The 18947-nt window shown below is 42.6% G+C and overlaps 2 protein-coding genes across 2 annotated transcripts in view; one reads left to right on the top strand and one right to left on the bottom strand.

Moving 5' to 3' along the window:
- Gtpbp4 (GTP binding protein 4) overlaps positions 1–9952 on the top strand; it is an 18892-nt gene extending 8940 nt beyond the window's left edge. Inside the window, exons 9-17 of the mRNA XM_005365405.2 lie at positions 806–895; positions 1314–1424; positions 2799–2876; positions 3286–3337; positions 3765–3865; positions 5105–5302; positions 6875–6940; positions 7629–7772; positions 8781–9952. Of these exons, the coding sequence (XP_005365462.1) occupies positions 806–895; positions 1314–1424; positions 2799–2876; positions 3286–3337; positions 3765–3865; positions 5105–5302; positions 6875–6940; positions 7629–7772; positions 8781–8933 (993 nt within the window). The 3' untranslated portion in view covers positions 8934–9952. The remainder of the gene's footprint in view (positions 1–805; positions 896–1313; positions 1425–2798; positions 2877–3285; positions 3338–3764; positions 3866–5104; positions 5303–6874; positions 6941–7628; positions 7773–8780) is intronic.
- Positions 9953–11591: 1639 nt separating this feature from the next.
- On the bottom strand, positions 11592–16886 carry LOC102001585 (isopentenyl-diphosphate delta-isomerase 2). The gene is given in 9 exon segments (XM_005365468.3): positions 11592–12084; positions 12086–12298; positions 12762–12892; positions 13216–13267; positions 13269–13307; positions 13841–13842; positions 14049–14192; positions 14998–15091; positions 16827–16886. Coding segments are annotated over 9 exon segments (843 nt in total). The 3' UTR covers positions 11592–11976.
- Between the last annotated feature and the right edge of the window lie 2061 nt (positions 16887–18947).

Genomic DNA, 18947 nt, shown 5'->3' with positions numbered 1-18947 from the left:
AAAAAAAAAAAAAAAAGAATAGAAATAGCACTAAAAACATCTTTTGGAAAACTTTATCTTTTCTACATATAGAGATTATACATTAGTTCTGGCAAATGGAGACTGGGGCAGAAGCCACCTTTTATTACATACTGTATTCTAGGCAGACTGGGCTACAAATCAAGCCTCTGCCTTTTTAAAACACAACAAAATTTCGTCTTTCTGGTGTCTCCCCCAGACAGGGTTTCTCTGTAGTTTTGGAGCCTGTCCTGGAACTAGCTCTTGTAGACCAGGTTGGCCTCGAACTCACAGAGATCCACCTGCCTCTGCCTCCTGAGTGCTGGGATTAAATGCATGCACCACCACCGCCCGGCTTGGTGTTTCTGTTTCTTGCATTTTTTTTTCCTCCTGAAAATTATACCTCTCAGGGCAGGGGATATATGTCAGTGGTAGCCCGCAGCTGAGTTCAGTCTTTTGTACTAGGAGTGGATGGGAGGAACGAGCTTACAGAGTGTTCTATAGAACTTCAGATTTATGTAGCTTTGATCCTGTAGGAGCTTTATTTATCTATCTATCTATCTATCTATCTATCTATCTATCTATCTATCTATCTATCTATCTATCTATCTATCTATCTATTTTTAGTTGTAGAAGAATATTGGAAAAATTAACTTACAGCTGTTTGTTCTTCAGAAATTAGAAAGGAACCACGGCTGTTGAACAAATATGTTTGCAAATACAATTCCATTTGTGAAACAGTGCAGTTTCTCTGGGAAACTGGAGGACAACAGTGCATGGGTCACTTCTTTTTTTTTCCCATTCCCAGAAAATATTTATGGACTTGCAGACTGAAGGATTCCCTGTCATTGAGACCAGTACCCTGACTGAGGAAGGTGTCATCCAGGTTAAAACAGAGGTTGGTGCTTTTGTTTTGGAAAAGTCAGTATAGTGGGAAACTTTTCTTTTTAAGAATTACACCCTGAAAAGAATTTTGGTGGGTTTTTTTTATTTTGTTTTGTTTCCATTTTTGTTGAATAGCATTATTTGTTCAAATTACTAGAGATCTATGGGGGGACATTTTATTTTTGTGAGGAACAGTTGGGTAAGGACACTGAGCTGCTTCGGGATTCAGTCTTGGGTTGGCCTTCAGTCCAGAAAGAGTTGGCGTCTTTTTTACCAGAAAGTAATCTGCCCTCCTTAGGTACCTGCTAAAGGACAGTGTGGAGGGAGTTCATACCCAGGTGTTAATCCAGCTGTCGATGGCTGGCACACACGATTCTTTCTTGTAATGTGTTATGGGTTTGTGACTCTGCCTTGCTTTTGCTCTTCCTTAGGCTTGTGATAGGCTTTTGGCTCATCGAGTAGAAACGAAAATGAAAGGAAATAAAGTGAATGAGGTTCTGAACAGATTGCATTTAGCTCTGCCAAATAAGAGAGATGATAAGGTAAGGTGGCCCTTTGTAGGGCTTTTGCGGTTCAGTAGCTGTGTTGCTGTACTTGGTCAGTGGGTTCCACATGTCTTTTCCTGGGGTTGCAGATTGTTAAACGTGGATACAAGTGGACTTCACATAGAGATATCAGTTTCTCACTGCTGGCAAAGTCACATGTTCATGAAGGAAAGAGCCAAAGTAATGAAGAGCTCTGTGTACCCTGCTTCTTCCTGTCAGACGCTGTTGCTAGTAACCGTCTTGTTTATCCCTAGAAGTGGCTTGGAAGTAACTGCACTCCCTCTCCCCCCTTTAAATTGAGCCAATGGAGGCCGGGCGGTATTGGTGCACGCCTTTAATCCCAGCACTCGGGAGGCAGAGATCTCTGTGAGTTCGAGACCAGCCTGGTCTACAGGAGCTAGTTCCAGGACAGGCTCCAAAGCCACAGAGAAGCCCTGTCTCGAAAAACCAAAAAAAAAGAAAAAAAAATTGAGGCAATGGAAGTATATTTTTGCATTTTTATTTTATTGACATTGTAAGTAGTATACATCTTTATACACATATGTTGCTACAAATAAATCTATTTTAGGATGTTTCTAAAGTTTTTTTAAATCTTTGTCACTTTTTTATGGTTTTATTTTACGGTTATGTGTATGAGTGTCTTTCCTGCTTTGTAAGTATGTACACCGTGTGTCCTGGTGTCTGTGGATCCCTTGGAACTGTCTGTCACATGAGTGTTGGGAACTGAACTCAGGTCCGCGGGAGCAACAAGTGTTCTTAATTGCTGAGCCATCTCCCCAGTGGCCCCCCCCTTTTGTAAACATATCAAAAAAGTTACACATTTTACTTCTTTCATAGTTGTTGGGTTTTGAGTTCTACAGAGAACAGGCTATGTTCATTCCTAAAATACTTTAAAGTACCATTTTCCTCTATATTTTACATGATTTTGTTTTTTGCTTTGATTCCTCTTTTGGATCGAAGATTTGTGTGTGCTGAATTTATTTTGTTTTGAGGGAGGTTTACACTTGTTGGCCTGGTTTCATGTGGAAGTCATTGGACTGAGCTAATCAGTGAATTTAATGCCATTGAATTCTAAACATACTTGGGTTTGTATCTGTTTCTTGTTCATTGATCTATTCTTCTGTCTTATATAATTTTCTGGATAGTTTTTAGTTTTGACAAATGAACTATGGAATCAGTTTTGAGGGTCGCCTTGTCTCCGTTCAGGCCCATTCTGTTCCTGAAACTCACTCCGAGAATGTACTTTGTTTTAGTTGTTTTGGTGGTTTTGTGTTTTCCTAGTAGACTGCCTTTGTTTTTAATTTTGGTTTCTCTTAAGTTTCTGTCATATTCTGGAAGGCATTTCACATACTATCAATAATGTGTTCTTAGGAGAGACCTCCTTTCATCCCAGAAGGAGTGGTGGCTCGAAGGAAAAGAATGGAGATTGCAGAGCCCAGGAAGAAGAGGGTGAGTTACTGTAACACTTTGTCTGGGTTTTTATGGCATGTGACAGAAGACTTGCCTGTGTAGCAGAGAAAGCAGCATTTGGTGTTGGGTACTGTGTAACAGAGGCTAAGGGCTTTAGTCACATGAAGAAGGCTTGATGCAGTAGACTCAGGATTTGGTCCTGTAAGGTTCAAGGACAGAGCGGCGAATCCTTAGCACTCATTAATGTCATAAAGCTCCTCAGCCGATGTCATCACAGTGAACAAAGTACATAGGACACATATGTACTTATGTCCACAGGAGGACAAAAGCAGCCTTCCTCTTTGACGTAGATACAGAAGGGGCCACAGGCTGTTTATTGGCAAGGAGATATAGCAAAATATTTAGGGGCATACAAACTAAAATAAACTTTGGGGGGTTTTCTTTGCAGGAACGTGATCTTGAGCTGGAAATGGGAGATGATTATATTTTGGATCTTCAGAGTAAGTAAGGTGTTTTGAAATGCCAGTTGTATGAAAAGTGTTTTAGAAAAATGGAGTTCAGAAATGAAAGTCTTCCAGTGAATTTGTTGGTTTATAAGTTATTTATTTATTTTTGGGTTTTTTGAGGTAGGGTTTCTCTGTAGTTTTAATGTTTGAAGATTAGAAGTTGTAGATTTACAGAGCTGTGTAAAACGCTTCCATACTGTTTTCTGTTGTTTCATATGGTGGGATTATTTTTGTAGTTGAAGGTAGGACATGCATGCCAGTGTTGATCTTGTTAGTAGTAACTGTAAGGCAGTGTTGGACACAGTTCTTCTGTTTACCCTGTAAAGTGTTTTTTCTTGGCGTCTAGAGTATTCCTTGTGGGGGCATAGTACTTGAAGATGCTAGAAACTGCTGTAAACATAACTTTTTTTTTCAACGTTAGAATACTGGGACTTAATGAATTCATCTGAGAAATATGATAAGATACCGGAGATCTGGGAAGGCCATAACGTTGCTGATTACATCGATCCTGCGATCATGAAGGTCTGCCTCACATTTTTATATACCCACACCCACATGACTAGAAGGTTCAAACACAGCTTCAACGTTACCCTTTGTCTTCTTTTTGTTTTGTGCCCTGGGCCGTCCTTCCACCCTGTTTCTGATTACTTGGAGACATCACTCTTCCATTTAGATGACACTGTTCTTCCTTTGCCCTGTGTAATCCTGGTGATGCTAGGCCTTTCACACTAGCTTGTAATGGGCTGCGTTATTTTGGCTTGGATTGGTCCTGTAGAGCCGAGATGCTGTCACTGGCTCAGCCTTCTCTCTGTAACTGTTGTAGACATTTTCTGAGTATTCTCAGACCTCCTCCTGCTAGTTCCTTTTGCTAGTCCATCATTTGACCTTGCTTTCCCAAGAAAATATAGTCCCTGGGTATGAACTCTCATTTCCAGATTCTTTTCCCTGCCCCCGTTATGTGTAGGATCTGAAAGAGGGGTTTGCCTTCAGTGGGTCCTGCCTTTTCTTGGGCACATTCTCCCCAGAGAGTTGTCCCATCACTGAGCTTCCTACCTTGGTACCTATCCCTTACTTGCTTTTTCACTGCATGTCAGTGTTTACACATGATCTTTTTTTAAAAAAATATTTATTTACTTATTATGTATACAATATTCTGTCTGTGTGTATGCCAGAAGAGGGCACCAGACCCCATTACAGATGGTTGTGAGCCACCATGTGGTTGCTGGGAATTGAACTCAGGACCTTTGGAAAAGCAGGCAATGCTCTTAACCTCTGAGCCATCTCTCCAGCCCCAACACATGATCTTATCATTGATTAGTTGATTGATTGTATATGTGTGCTTGTTGCTGGGGGTCACCCCAGGGTCTTGTGCTTGTTAGGCCAGGGCTCTGCCACATAGCTACATCCCCAGCTCCACATATGTATTTACAATTTCATTTTGTCTTTTGTAAATGACATGGCTATGCTCAGCACGCCATTTGAGAGGATGAATGCAAGGTTGTACAAATTTATCTGCTGGGGATGCTGAGGAATGAGGGACTGGGTCGCTGCATTTTATCTTTAAAGATGAAACATTATTGGCAGAAAATAGGGCATGCAGTGTTCATGCAGTCTCTGTGGCCTTCATATTTCCCTTTTCCTGTGAGATTGGCTGTGTACAAGTGGGGCCCAGGCACGATTCCTATAAATATGTTGCTACACTTAATTTTTTGCAAGTTTTTCTTTGTTAATTTTATGTTTGTTTGTTTGTTTGTTTTTAAGAAATTGGAAGAGTTAGAAAAGGAAGAAGAGTTAAGAACAGCTGCTGGGGAGTATGACAGTGACTCTGAAAGTGAAGATGAGGAAATGGTGGAAATCCGACAGCTGGCAAAACAAATTAGAGAGAAAAAGAAGTTGAAAATTCTACAGTCCAAAGAAAAGAATACACAGGGACCCAGGATGCCCCGAACTGCTAAGAAGGTGAGTCTTGGTTTTGTTTTGTTCATTTCATCTAGCAACCACAGTTCCCCCTCCCTCCTGTCCTACTACTCCATCTCCTCAGAAACAGCCTGGGTAGTCAACTGCCTGGCACATCAAGTTGAGGCAGGACTATGCCCCTCCTCCCTGCAACAAAGCAGAGCAAGGTATCCCACCATAGGGAATGGGCTCCAAAAAGCTAGTTCATGCACTGCCAGGATTCCCACAAGCCACACAGCTGCCACCCACATGCAGGGGACCTAGTTTGGTCCCATGCAGATTTCCCAGCTGTCGATCCAGAATCTATGAGCCCCCACTCATAGGGGGATCATGTCGAATCGGTTGTCTCTGGAAGTTTCTCTGTCGTTATATTGATCCCATTGTTCATATTATCCCTCCTCCCTCTATTTGACTACCTACTCCTGCCGCTCGGCCGCAGTACTTGGCTGTAGATCTCTACATCTGCTTCCATCACTAGAAGGGCAGTTTTGAGCATTGCAAAGGCAGGACTGAGCTCTCAGGCTGGATCCTGTGTAAACCACCACTAGAGACAGGCTTCCACCATTTGGGGATGTTGGGTGGCATACTTTGAGGACTGAGGTATACTGACTTACAATATTCTTTGCTTTGAACTGTGATATTCTGACTGTTGCATCTTTTCTCTATGCGACTCCAGGTTAATTGTTACAAACTGAATCATTGCTGCAGTTATGCAAGTTAAAACTAAACTTGTTGAAGTTTGAGGATATTAGTTATCCATTACCCCCCCTCACCTCTCACCCCAGGGTTTCTTTGTATAGTCCTAGTTGTCCTGGAACTTCATTTGTAGACCAGGCTAGCTTTGAACTCATAGAGATCTACCTGCCTCTGACACCCAAGTGCTGGGATTAAAGGCAAGTGCCACCGCTCCCAGCTTAATTTCTAAATAGGGTTTCATGTTGTCCAGGCTTACCTTGAACTTGTTATGTAGCCAAGGAACTCCTGATCCCTCGTCCATAAGTGCCAGGATTAGAACTGTGTGCCACCATGCCCGGTGCCGACATTTTTTTTTATATTATTTAATTTCTCTATTGATTAAGATTCCTAAATCCACAAAGCAGTTCATCAGTCCCTGATACTGGTGAGGATAGGGAGAGCTACTCTGTAGGTGTGAGTGGATCAGAAGATGTCAAAATTCTTTCCGCGTCTTTCTTGGCTTCCTATTGGAACGTCATTGTCTCCTACTTCTGCTTTTGTTTGGATGAAAGACCCATATTACATGACAACCCCTGTGATTGTAGCCTTCCTGAAAGTTTGAGTAAGCGAATGAGCGGCAGGTTCCCAAAGGAGAAAAGGTTCTGGGAAGGAGGGGACAGATGGAATTTGGCACTGTAGATGCCACAGTGGACATTCCTGATTTTAAAACCCTTTTCATGTGGTTGAGTCACTGTTGATACTGCAGGCAGACATGTTTGTTTGGTTGTCTCTGAGGAGAGATCTGATTCTCTGAGTCCATCTTACCTCAACTTCAGTACCTTCTCTATCCTGTACAGCCAGACATTTTACCAGTAACAGGTTATCATCCCCTCACTTTAGGTTCAGCGAGCAGACTTGGAGAACGAGATGCGAAGTCTTGGTGTTGACATGGATGATAAAGACAATGTAAGTCCATGGAGGGGCAGCATGGTTTTAGATATGATTTGTGCTTTTGTTGTTTTGAGACATTGTCTTGCTATGTAGCCCAACCTAGCTTCAAATTCAGTATTTCCCTGCCTCTAGTTCTCCAGGGCTGGTAGTCAGGCATGTGCTACCACACCCTGCATACAGTCACGGCTGCTTAATGATGTGGATGTGTTCTGAGAAGTCTGTCACTAGATGATTTTTATTAGATGAATATCATAGCATGCACATAATGTACATGGACTTAGCTGGTGAATATGTCTACTACCTAGACTATTGGGGTGAGGGGAGGGAGGGCGTTAGAAACCTTGACGTATACTTTGTAAATTGTGGAACCAAAGCAGTGATTGACATTAACACACATTGAATCCCCTGCTCATCCTCAGGTGGAAGGTGCAAGAGCCATGGCTCAGAAGCACCATCTGATTTACCAAGAGCATGAGTGCTAAGCTGGACATACCTGAAACCTCCCCAGGAGGGACAATAGTAGTGTGGCATTGCCTTTGGCCCTTACCCCTTAGCTTCAAACCAGACCCTGTGCCAGTACATCCCTCAATAAACATTCCACATTCTTTCCCTAGCTCGATAACGGTTCTTAAAACCTTAACTGTCTTCTCTTCTTGTTGGAGTAATTTTGGTTGTTACCGAGTTTGCTGTTTGTGTGTTTCAGGCCCACTATGCAGTCCAGGCAAGAAGATCTCGGAGTGTCACTAGGAAAAGAAAACGGGAAGAGTCTGTTCCACCTTCTTCTGTAGCCCGGAGTCGGAGTTGCTCTCGAACTCCACGTGACGTTTCTGGTCTTCGGGATGTCAAGGTTAGTTTCTTTGATGTGGGACAGAAGAAGGTGAGAGCCTGCAGGTATTTATTGTACAAAGCCTGTAGCAAACACTGGCAGTTGTTTGGAGGAGCAGGGTTGTGGCTTAGATCTTAGCTGTTCTTTCCATTCTCCTGGTTGCTGGAGTCCTTTGGAGAGGAACTTAGGCCAGGGAGCCCTTGGATCCTGGCCATCCATTCTGGAATCCTTACTCTGGAGAATGGACAGAAACAGGATAAAGAATGAACAGTCTGAGCTTAGGTCCCAGCTGTTTGGAAAACACTAGGATGTGGCCCCTGAGGGAGAGTCCCCCATTTCCCCTGTGAGGAAGTGGCCCTGGGGAAACTTGGTTCCTTAACCGGTGATCCTGTGTGTCTTTACAATACTAGAATATTTCCCCTCAAGGTGGCAGCCTGGGTCAATATGATTTTGGTGTTTAAGATTTTACTGAAATTTCTTTTTGAGGAAAAACAGCTTTATTTCAAATTTTAGTATTTTGCAAATTCACATGTAAGAGAAAACCTATTAAATTGGCAGACTGTCTACTTAATGAAAGGCTAAATTTTTGTCACATGTCATCTCCATCTGGAAGTCTAGAAGGTGAATGTTGAGTTGAGACAGTGTTTTGCTGTGTTTCCCATGTTGGCTGGGGGCTTGCTGTGGAGACCAGACTCACAGTTCTCATTTCCCAGCTTCCATCTTCAGCAGGAATTACAAGTGTGCACTACTCAACCATGGGTTTAATGCTGGCATTGACAGAAGTCAGATGTGACAGGGTGCATTCTCCTGAGTTTCAGTGTTACTCTGAAAGTTTGAGCAGATACTCTAGTCTTCTAAATCTAACAGGCCCCGGTGTATTCAGATAGTCAGTGAGTTTCTGGAAATAGTATGGTGACTGAGACTCAACAGGGTCTTTATAGTTTGTGTCTGTTCCCTTAGGACAATTCTCAGGTAATTGCAATGCAGGATAGAAATGTGGTTTTCATTAATGTGTATTCTCCTGTGTAGATGGTGAAGAAAGCCAAGACTATGATGAAGAATGCCCAGAAGAAGATGAATCGCTTGGGGAAGAAAGGGGAAGCAGATAGGCATGTGTTTGATATGAAGCCCAAGCACTTACTCTCTGGGAAGAGGAAAGCTGGCAAAAAGGACAGGAGATAGTGTCCTCTGCAGTTGGTGTGCTTTGGCTGGACTCTTGTTCTTTATTTCTGAGTATGGTAAGGTGTGCCTTATAAAATCTGGAATCACCATCTGTTAACTGAAAGAAACTATGAAAAAGACTTACAAGTGCTTGTTGCTTTGCTGGGAACTGGTAAACCTGATTAGGTGTGCAGTGATTGGTCACTGCATAATTCAGGTGTCTAAGTATGGAGCATCTACAGGACTAATTTTACAGGAAAGGTTTATGGTAGCTGGGCAGTAGTGGTACGTACAGACCTTTAATCTCACCACTCAAGAGGCAGAGGCAGGTGGATCTCTGAGTTCAAGGCCAGCCTGAGCTGCAGAGTGAGTTCAAGGCCAGCAAGCTCTACACGTAGAAACCCTTTCTCAAAACAAACAAATAAAAAGGTAAAGATTTATTGGTATAAGTAGGCTGCTTTTGGTGGAGAACAAACTTTGTTTTGTAGTGGAACTTTTGTTAGTATTCAGGTACCTCTATTGCTCTGCTTTTGGGGTCCTGACAGTTTGTGTTCTCAGCTACAGCCACTAAGAGCACCTCCTGTGCACATTCGCTGTGTTCCCTTTTCAGAGGTGGGTCTTGCCCACTTCTCAACTCTTTCTCTTTCCCCAGCCCCTCTTTTTCTCCTCCACCACTCTTGTTCCCAGGTATCAGTCACTGCTCCCCTTTCTGTCCTCCTCTGCTCCCTTTTTGTCCCCTTTTCTGCCCCTTCTCTTTCCTCTAAAAAAAAAAACCTCCCATGTGAACCCCGTTGTGTGGTGTGACTCCTTCCCACCATTTTTTAAATTTTAACTACTTTGCTTTGTTATCCAGAGTGCCTATTGTTTTGTGAAGAAAGCATCTCCACTGGAAGGTGTAGGCAGAAGGCTACCAGCCTTTCTGAGGAAGCACATTTAGGAGTGAGAACTGAAATTACTCTCTTAAATTATTTTCTAGACATTCAGCTCAATGTATGATTGTAACTTCCACCATTTTATTAAATAAACTTTCAGAAAAAAAATAGTTTTGATTACATAAGTATTGTTTGGTGTAATTAAAGTTGCTATGATGGCCAAAGAAAAAAGACAAAGAGATAGACTTTGCTTCTTTGTTCTTAGATCAAAAATACTTTTTCAGGGAAACAAATGCTTCGGTTTTCGCAGCAGTTAAATGACATCTTCTTTCATGAACCATTGCTGGATTAAGGAACAGTTCCACTTAAAAGAAAGAAGGGAAACTTAGGAGTGAGCTTAAACAGAAGATTAGTGCCCTGAAAGGTACTAAAACATTAATGAGAAGAATCTTAGTGTAGCTGGGACTACATCCGCTGTTCAGACAACAGAAGATAGTCTTCAAGATGCCTGCTTCCTGTCAGAGCCACAGCTTTCATTCAGACCTTTATCAAAAACCAGTGACATGTAGCATGAATAATAAAAACCCAGAGACAGATATTGGGGTTCAACCTGAAGATCAGGAAAGCAAAGTAGCCAGCCACTGGCTCTTACCTCTTCTTCTGACCGAAATGGCTATCCTGCCTCCACAAATCCTCAGAATGAGACTGAGCTGGGATTAAAAGCATGTACCACCACTGCCTGGTCTCTATGGCTGGTGTGGTTACTGGGATTAGAGGTGTGTGCCACTACTGCCTGGTCTGTATGGCTGACCAATGAGGCTGTTTTACACTGTTATTTTCAGGCAAGCTTTATTTAGTAAAATACGAATGAAATATCACTACAAAGGAACATAGCTTACATGGTCTTGGCATTCACAGTTATCTTGTGTTTTGCATGTTAGGATGGAATGTGTGAGGTAAGTGCTGTCCACACTTCAGGGAAGAAGCTGTTTAGGGAGAATAAAGATTTGCCATCAACCTCAGGATGTCAGAGGCAATGTGCTAGATTCTGGGAATTCCAGCTGGAAAAAGCTGCTGAGGCTAAACTTTGCAACTGGACAGGGACATGTCAGAGAAGATTCTAATGATAGAATCCCTCTACTCCAGCTGAGGCAGTTTTGTTCAGCTCTGAATTCATTGTGGGAATAACGACCCCAACTTAATGACGAATTAGGATACTTCCACTTGATGTTTTTAATTTTCTAGAAAATTAATTGCCTAAGCTGGGCATAATGGCACACATCTTTAATCCCAGCAGGGAGGCAGGGGTGCAGGGATCTCTGGGAGGCTAGCCTGGTCTACATAGTTCTAGGACAGCCAAGGGTACATAGTGAGACTATTTTAGAAAAAAAAAAAAAAAGATTAATATAACTACAGGTTCCAAAGGGTTTGAGAAGCAATGGAATAGAAGTTCTTCATTATGGAAATAATGAAGAGAAATCGGGTAGATTTTTCTTTTCCAAATTTCCAGATGACTGAATCTTTTAATATAATTTACATAATAAAGATTATGAGATTTAGTCATTATTAATAAGTATATCCATAATAGCATTTACCACACAGATTTACTCCTTGACCGCCCAGCTCAGGTGACAATTTTTAAGAGATGGAGAGAAAGCCGGGTAGTGGTGGCGCACGCCTTTAATCCCAGCACTTGGGAGGCAGAGGCAGGCAGATCTCTTGAGTTTGAGGCCAGCCTGGTCTACAAGAGCTAGTTCCAGGACAGCTAGGACTGTTAAACAGGGGAACTCTGTCTCGGGAGAAAAAAAAAAAAGATGGAGGAAAAAAAAGGAAGCAAAACTAAGTGCTTGAATTTTAATTTAATACAAAGAGTGGGAGGATATTAGAGCTTAGTTTCTGTAATGCATGCCATTCTAACCATGGATTAGTTATGAGCCCTACTTTTTGTTTTAGATGTTTTAAGTTTTTATGTGTATGAGTTATTTGCTTCTGTCTGTATATACAGCATATTGTGCATCCCAGGTACCTACAGATGTTGTAAGTGTGTGTAAGGTCCTCTGGAGCTGAAGTTATGGATAGCGTGAGTCACCATGCGGATGCTGGGAATGGGACTTCTGTTCTCTCCAAGTGTTCTTAACTGCTGAGTCATCTCAACTCCAATCCCTGCTGTGAACATTAGTTTTCCATATTGCTCACAGTCTATATATCTTGTCAGGCTCAATGAATGGAGACACATCCTCTAAAGAAGGCCACCAAGGGAACAGGAAGCCTTCTATAATGGTTCTAAACCATGGGGTGGGTGATTTTCGCTTCCCCAAGAGCTCCCCTGTCCAGGAACTCCTGCAGATCCTCCTGGCTCATGTAGCAGTAGCTTCTTACTTCCCTGGCATCTGGGTTCAGCACAAGGTCTTTCCTCACCAGCAGAAGATAGCCAATCTCGTGGTCTCCCCAGATGTCATCAGAAGGACTCTTGTGGTAGATTCAGTTTATAAAAATTATGTCCTTTATGGAAATCTGTGTCAAAGTTGATACAATATTAATTCAATAAGAGAAAATGAGAATTTAGATAGAAAAGAGTTCACTCCTTTTCACAGAGTGCCACACAAAGCATTTAAGCTTTAGTTAAATGTTGTTAGGTGGATCACATTGAAGGCGGCACATGAAGACCACGTGTGTACAGGACATGAGGCTAAGCAGGTCTGTGTGTTGGGACATACAGGAGTGGGAAAGATTTCTTCTGAGAACGGAAATGAGAAACACCTGAGCTTCAGTACAGTGATTTGTTTCACAGCCTGTCCTGTGGGCCAGACTTGAAGCATGTCCACAGGAAAGGCAGAAGCCATGTTAGCCTGGCAGCCACCCCTGAGTCATAGCATCTTGATGGATGGAATTAATAGCAGTCATGTGACACTATAACTGTTAAACAGACCCTTGAACACATGACAAACTTCACTGAGTACCTTACTGGAGTGAGTACCTGCTCCTGAGGGATGCCCAGCTCAGCCTGCAGGCATCTCAGGGATCCTCTTCTCACTCCCAAGGCATCGTTCTCTTCCAACTCATCGGGCATGTATAAAGGGTGACTAGAACAGGAGTCTGTAAAATGTCCTGGGGAAAATGTACAGCATGCTACTATATTGAATGTGTCCTTTTAGTAAATAAAAAAGCACTTTTCCTCCTGGCCGTAGTATATAAAGTAGCTTCAATTCTGACTTATAAGTATCTGTTTTATTAGACAAATACTAGAATATAAAATTCCACAACTCAATTCCAGTTGCAAAATGCTTGTAATTTAATGTCCTTGTATCTTCAGTCTGAGTGGGGCTTAAGGGGGTTGGTGCTCTGATAGTTTTGTCCACTGCCATTCCTCCCAGTTTCCCAAAGCCTAAGTTAGAATCCAGTGCTCCCTGGATTTCAACTGCGCGGCTCACCGGGAAACATGTACTTGGCATCTGCTCTCTGCTGGTCCAACAGCTGGTTTTTTTCTGTTGAAGAGGACGACGCTGAAGCCTCAGTGTAACAGCTTGAGTTAGGATCACATGGAAGTCAACACTGAGTCCGCCTGAGCATTCTTGTCCAGCTCAGGATGGTGGCACCAAGAGTAGCTGGTGCTCCTTGCTGGGATAGAATCTACACCATTTGCTTAGCATTTGGTGATATTCAGTACTCATTTACCCACCGTAATACTGTGAGTACTATAGTTTTTTTCCACTTGGAAACATAAAAACTGAAGAGCCAAGAAGTAAAATAAGCCATGCTAGATAGCCCAATTCTAAGTCTTAGACCCTACTGTGTGATTCTAAACCTATGGTCTCAACTAGTTACTTTTGCCACCCTCTGCAGAAGTATGGATGACTCAGTAGCACAGAGTGACTGCTTATGCCCTGGAAGTTATGATACATGAGGCATTCCCTGAGAGTGCTCCCAATGACATGCCTCCCCCACCCCTTCTTCCTGGAGACTAGGTATCACTATATAGACCTGACAGGCCTGGAGCTGGTCTCGAATTTAGAGGTACATTTGACTCTACCTGGCATTAAAGTTGTACGCAACCACACCTATCTTGGTTGCAATTCCTGACTCTCCCACCCCACTTCAAGGCAGCAATCACAGTCTATATTACTCAACCCATGAGGTAAGTGTTTTTATCAAGTCAGCAGCAGCAGTGGTACACTTTGGACACTTTCGTCCCCACACTGCCTTGTTCAGAGAGTGTCTGATGGCACCAGGCCTGGATGCCCATGGCATCCTCTTCCCAGCTCACCCTTCTCAATGTTTTCCATTAGGTGACAGTTCCTCTTGGTTTCGGCTCCAATAATCTGATCCTGCTTGTCAATGACAATGCACATCTCCTCCAGACGTTTTATCTGGAGTTCATCAAGGTGAGTTTTGTTTGCCTGGGAAATATCTGTGAACACAAATGTGCTCTGTTTTCTATTAATAGAAGACAAGGGAAAAGAGGCAGGTAAGCTTGTAGGCGGAGACCACTTGTTTGTTTCCTGGCTGCCCAGACCTGACATAATCACACATAAACTGTATTAATTAAAGCACTGCTTGGCCAATCACTTAAACGTATTCTATCTTAACTAGCTCTTATATCTTAAATTAACCCACTTTTATTTTATATTTTATCATGAATCTCATGGTTTACCAGTAAAGTTTTTGGACATCTGCCTCTTTTGGTAGTTACATGGCTTCTCTCTGACTCTGCCTACTCCTCGTCTTATCTGCTTGGAATTCCCACCCTGCCCTATTCTGCACTGCAATAGGCCTAAAGCAGCTTCTTTATTAACCAATGGTATCCATAGCATACAGAGGGGAATCCCACATCACCTCCCCTTTTCTGTCTAAATAAAAGGAAGGTTTTAACTTTAACATAGCAGATTACATACAACAAAACAGTTAGCAAGCAAGAATTATAGTTACAATATTTATATTTTATCTTTTATCACAACTAAGGAAAACTATTTTTCAACTCCATTAAAGACTTCAGAGGGATAATATCGGCTAAGTTATCGGGAAGTGCATTGTAAGAAACTTCCAAAACTCTAGACTTGACAGAGATATCTCGCTGCCTGGACAGTCACCCAAAGTTCTTCTGTAACATTTGAGCACCCATCTTCAGCCTACAGGCCCATAGTATCCAGCAGACTTTTCCATGAAGCAGGAAATTTCAAAGACAGTTCCTCCTATATTAGCAGTTTGTTACTCACTTTCATCTGTGTCCTGCAGAATGTCTGGCAAATTGACAAGGGCGGACTTGTGATGACTATTCTTGTAGTCAACTTGATTATATCTAATCCAGATCTTCGAGTTAGAAAAACACACCTTTAATCAGATCTTTTTAGCTGGGAAGACATAACCTTTAATCCAGATGATTTGAGCTGCAAATGAAACACCTTCAATCCAGATCTTGAGGTAGTGAGACACACCTTTAATGCAGATATTTAATCCAGATAAAATCTGGGCCACACCTTCTGCTGGAAGCCTCTGTAAGGACGTGAAAGAAGGAAGCTTTTGTTCTTTGCCTGCTCTTACCAAGCTAGCGAGTCCATTCCCTCACTGGCATTAGAGTCTACTTCTTTAGGATTCCAGCATATATTAAAGACCAGGTGAGACATCCAGTCTTGTGGACTGGGAGAGTACTATATTCTTGGACCTTCTGTTTACAGGCCCCCATTGTTGGATTATGTGAACCACAGCTTGGATGGATGGATGGATGGATGGATGGATGGATGGATGGATGGATGGATGGATGGATACAGAGATAGATAGAAAGGTAGCTACATGGATAAACACAAACACACAGAGAGGTTCATTCCATAAGTTCTGTTACTTTAGAGAACGCCACTACACACGTTTTCTCAAGCTGGCCTTGAATGAGACTCCTCCTATCCCCAGACAGACCACCGTGTTTCTAAGAGAAAGCAGTCCTCCTTGCACAGCACATCTCTTCATAGCTTGGTCCTGACATCACCACTTGTAACGATACAGCAGATCAATTTTTGTGCTGAATAAATGACCCAATCCAAGGCATTTTTTCTGGAGAGCAAGGGGGCATTGCTGCATCCCCCATGCCCTTAACAAGAGCACTCTTAGTTATAGGTTTCTGGGCTGACAAGCTTCTCTTGATATCAACCAGTATCTGAGCTCTAGGATTTTTGATGGGACAAATAAGGGTTCTCAGAAGGAAGTTCTGAGGAAACTGCTTCCTCTCAGGTCCCAGATGTATGCAGACAGACCGTGGGAAAGCATCTCAGTTAGAGGCTACAGTCCTTTTCAACCAGGAGAAGACATTTAAAGCCAGAGGGTTTGAACATCCTCCGTACTGAGACGGTAAGGACTATAAAAACAAATGCAGTTCCAGAATTTTAGGGCCTAAGTCCTAAGGGTGGTGATGTATTATAGACTCAGTTTCTAGCCAGCAAATGCCTGTGTTCATAACCCAGAGAGGCACAAAGTTTCCTGGGTCCAAGCTATCAGTGTTCAATCAGTTATTATTAAGTGGAAAATATCTTTGGTGGGCCTTGAATATGACATGACCCGCACTGAGAAGCCAGAAAACCCTTGGATGTGTGGCTTGGATGAAGAAATGAAACCTTAGGTGACCCAAGGATTGTCAATGCAATGAAAGCAGTTACCTCAGGTCCTGCCTCCAGGGCCACCAGCAGAGCCCACCACCATGCTGTGCCCGGTCCTCTGAAAACCTGAGCCAAAATAACTTCTGCCTATCTTAAGTTGAGTCTTGGCATCAATTTGGGAGAAACCATGAGCAAAGAATTCAAAAACTGCACTGGGTTTTGTCTAGCTGTGATTGGTCCATGCTCCGTGCCCTTACAAGGAGCCACTGTGAGGAATGGGAGTGGCCCACCCATAGAAGGCACCAGCTGGGCCTCGATCTTGTCCTTACATTGCATTGAAGCTATTAGTTGACTGCAGAAAACTTGACTCAAGACTTTGGTCCTGAGTGCTTTTTATTTGTGTTGTCTGTCTTTGGAACTGAACACCCATGATCACCACTGAACCTTGTGAGTGTGCTTACCTGTGGATCGGGTTTGTGCCTAAACTTTGACTTTGTTTGTTTTAGATTTAGTTTGTCCATGTGCTTCAGTTTATTTTTATCACCAACCACTTTCTATTATTCTCTATTCATTTAGTTTTGGCACATTGTACATTGGCTTCGTTCTTTACCTTAGCTTTTGCTAGTATAGATTATGTGTAAAAGATAAGGAATTTGATTTTGCAATGTGCTTATAGGGTACCCACCTGCTTGGTTACTCCCCTTAGTCTTTCCCTGGGGTTATAACTTCCCTTATCTTGTTAAGGGTCTTCTGTCCACCGTGGCACTCATTAGACAAAATATGCTCTGTGGAATTTTGAGGGACAATTTCCTCAAAGTGTCACAGAAAGGTTATCATTCTTTTGATGACCATAGATATGAGTTTGAGAAAAAGGATTGAGAATAATGAGTGTAGAGATGAAGAGGCCTGCATTAACTGAAGTCATTCAAGAACTTGAGGGTCTGAATAAAAAGGGCCTTGAAGAAGCCTGTGTGTTCACTCTCTATCTAGTTCATAGCCATTTCTCTAACCCAGGCTATCCCAAAGCTGACAGAGATTACTCTTGTAACTGCTGCTCTTATCAAAGTCCAAATGTCCTCCTCAAGGTTTGGATGTGAGAGGTTTCTGAATTCTTGGCCTCTGGCAGAGGGTGCTGTTCAGGGAGTTGTAAAACCCCATGGTGGTAGAACCCAGCAGGAGGAATTAGGCCTTAGAGGCAACAGGACATGCCAAAGCCATGTAAGCAGCTGCTCCAGATCCATCTTCCCAAGTCCCCAGATATGACTTCCCTGTCCTCTGAGCGCCCAAGCCAAAGTAAGACCTATGTATCCCATGTTGCTTCTTCTCAGGGAATTGGTCGTGGCAGAAAACTAATGTAGTCCTTGGAGACAGAAGGTGAAGAATTTAGAATTTCTGGGTTTTGTTTTGTTTTTGTGAACAGCTGTGATTGACTCATTTCTTTCTATGACCTCACTGGAGCTATTGTGAGGAGTTGAAGACTTTGCCCACAGGAGACTTAGGCTAGGGCTGGGCCATCTCACTCTGGAGAGAAGCTGTAGCTTGGTTGGTTGCAGAGTTGTTGGACTCAGACATTGGTTCACGTGAACTTTAATATTACTGATCTCCTAAAACTGCTATATAGATTTGCATTGGTATATTAAAGCAAATTTAAGGTCAATCTTGTTATATGTATATTTCTGATCTTAATTAAGGTATTGTGATTACATAGCTCATTTAAAAATGTAATGTATAAGCCGGGAGGTGGTGGCGCACGCCTTTAATCCTAGTACTCGGGAGGCAGAGGTAGGCGGATCTCTGTGAGTTCGAGACCAGCCTGGTCTACAGAGCTAGTTCCAGGACAGGCTCCAAAGCCACAGAAAAATGTAATGTATAATTAAGAAATATAAGTTAATCACCTATAAGAGTCATGTTAATTAGGTTTTCTATATATAGAGAGCTATAGTTCAGTTAGTTAGGTATTCTTCAAATCTTTCAGAGACCTTCAGAATATGGCATTTTAATGTTTTAAGAATTTAGGACTTTTCATGACAGTGAGACACATCTGCTCTTGGCAGCACAAGTTACTTCAAGAGGATGATGGGTATTGAAGAGGCTCCTTATGGAGTTGGTTAGCCATTTGAGCAAGGAACTGCTCTTGCCTGGACTGCTTCACTGTACATGCAGGACCCACAGAGAAATGACTGCTGAACTTGTGTAGTAGGAGCTGCAGGCTTGCTTTTCGTCTTGCCCAGCTCCCGCATGGCTAGCTTTACACCAGAAGTAACAACACACAAATTGTATTCTTTTAAACACTGCTTGGCCCATTATATCTAGCCTCTTCTCGGCTAACTCTCGCACCTGGACTAGCCCATTTCTAATAATGTGTGTAGCACCCCAAGGTGCACTTACCGGGAAGATTCTAGCCTACGTCCATCCTGGGTTGGAGCTGAATCGCGTCTGCCCGGGAGAGGGGAGCATGACCTCTGAGCTCACTTCCTCTTCCTCCCAGCATTCTGTTCTGTTTACTCCTCCCACCTATGTTTTAACCTATGAGGCCAAGCAGTTTCTTTATTACTTAACCAATGACCTTCCTCCATCAAACT

The sequence above is a fragment of the Microtus ochrogaster genome, unplaced genomic scaffold (assembly GCF_000317375.1).
Source record: "Microtus ochrogaster isolate Prairie Vole_2 unplaced genomic scaffold, MicOch1.0 UNK2, whole genome shotgun sequence".
Classification (NCBI taxonomy): Eukaryota; Metazoa; Chordata; class Mammalia; order Rodentia; family Cricetidae; genus Microtus; species Microtus ochrogaster.
The sequence above is the reverse complement of the archived record's forward strand: the minus strand, read 5'-3'. Positions and strand labels throughout refer to the sequence as shown.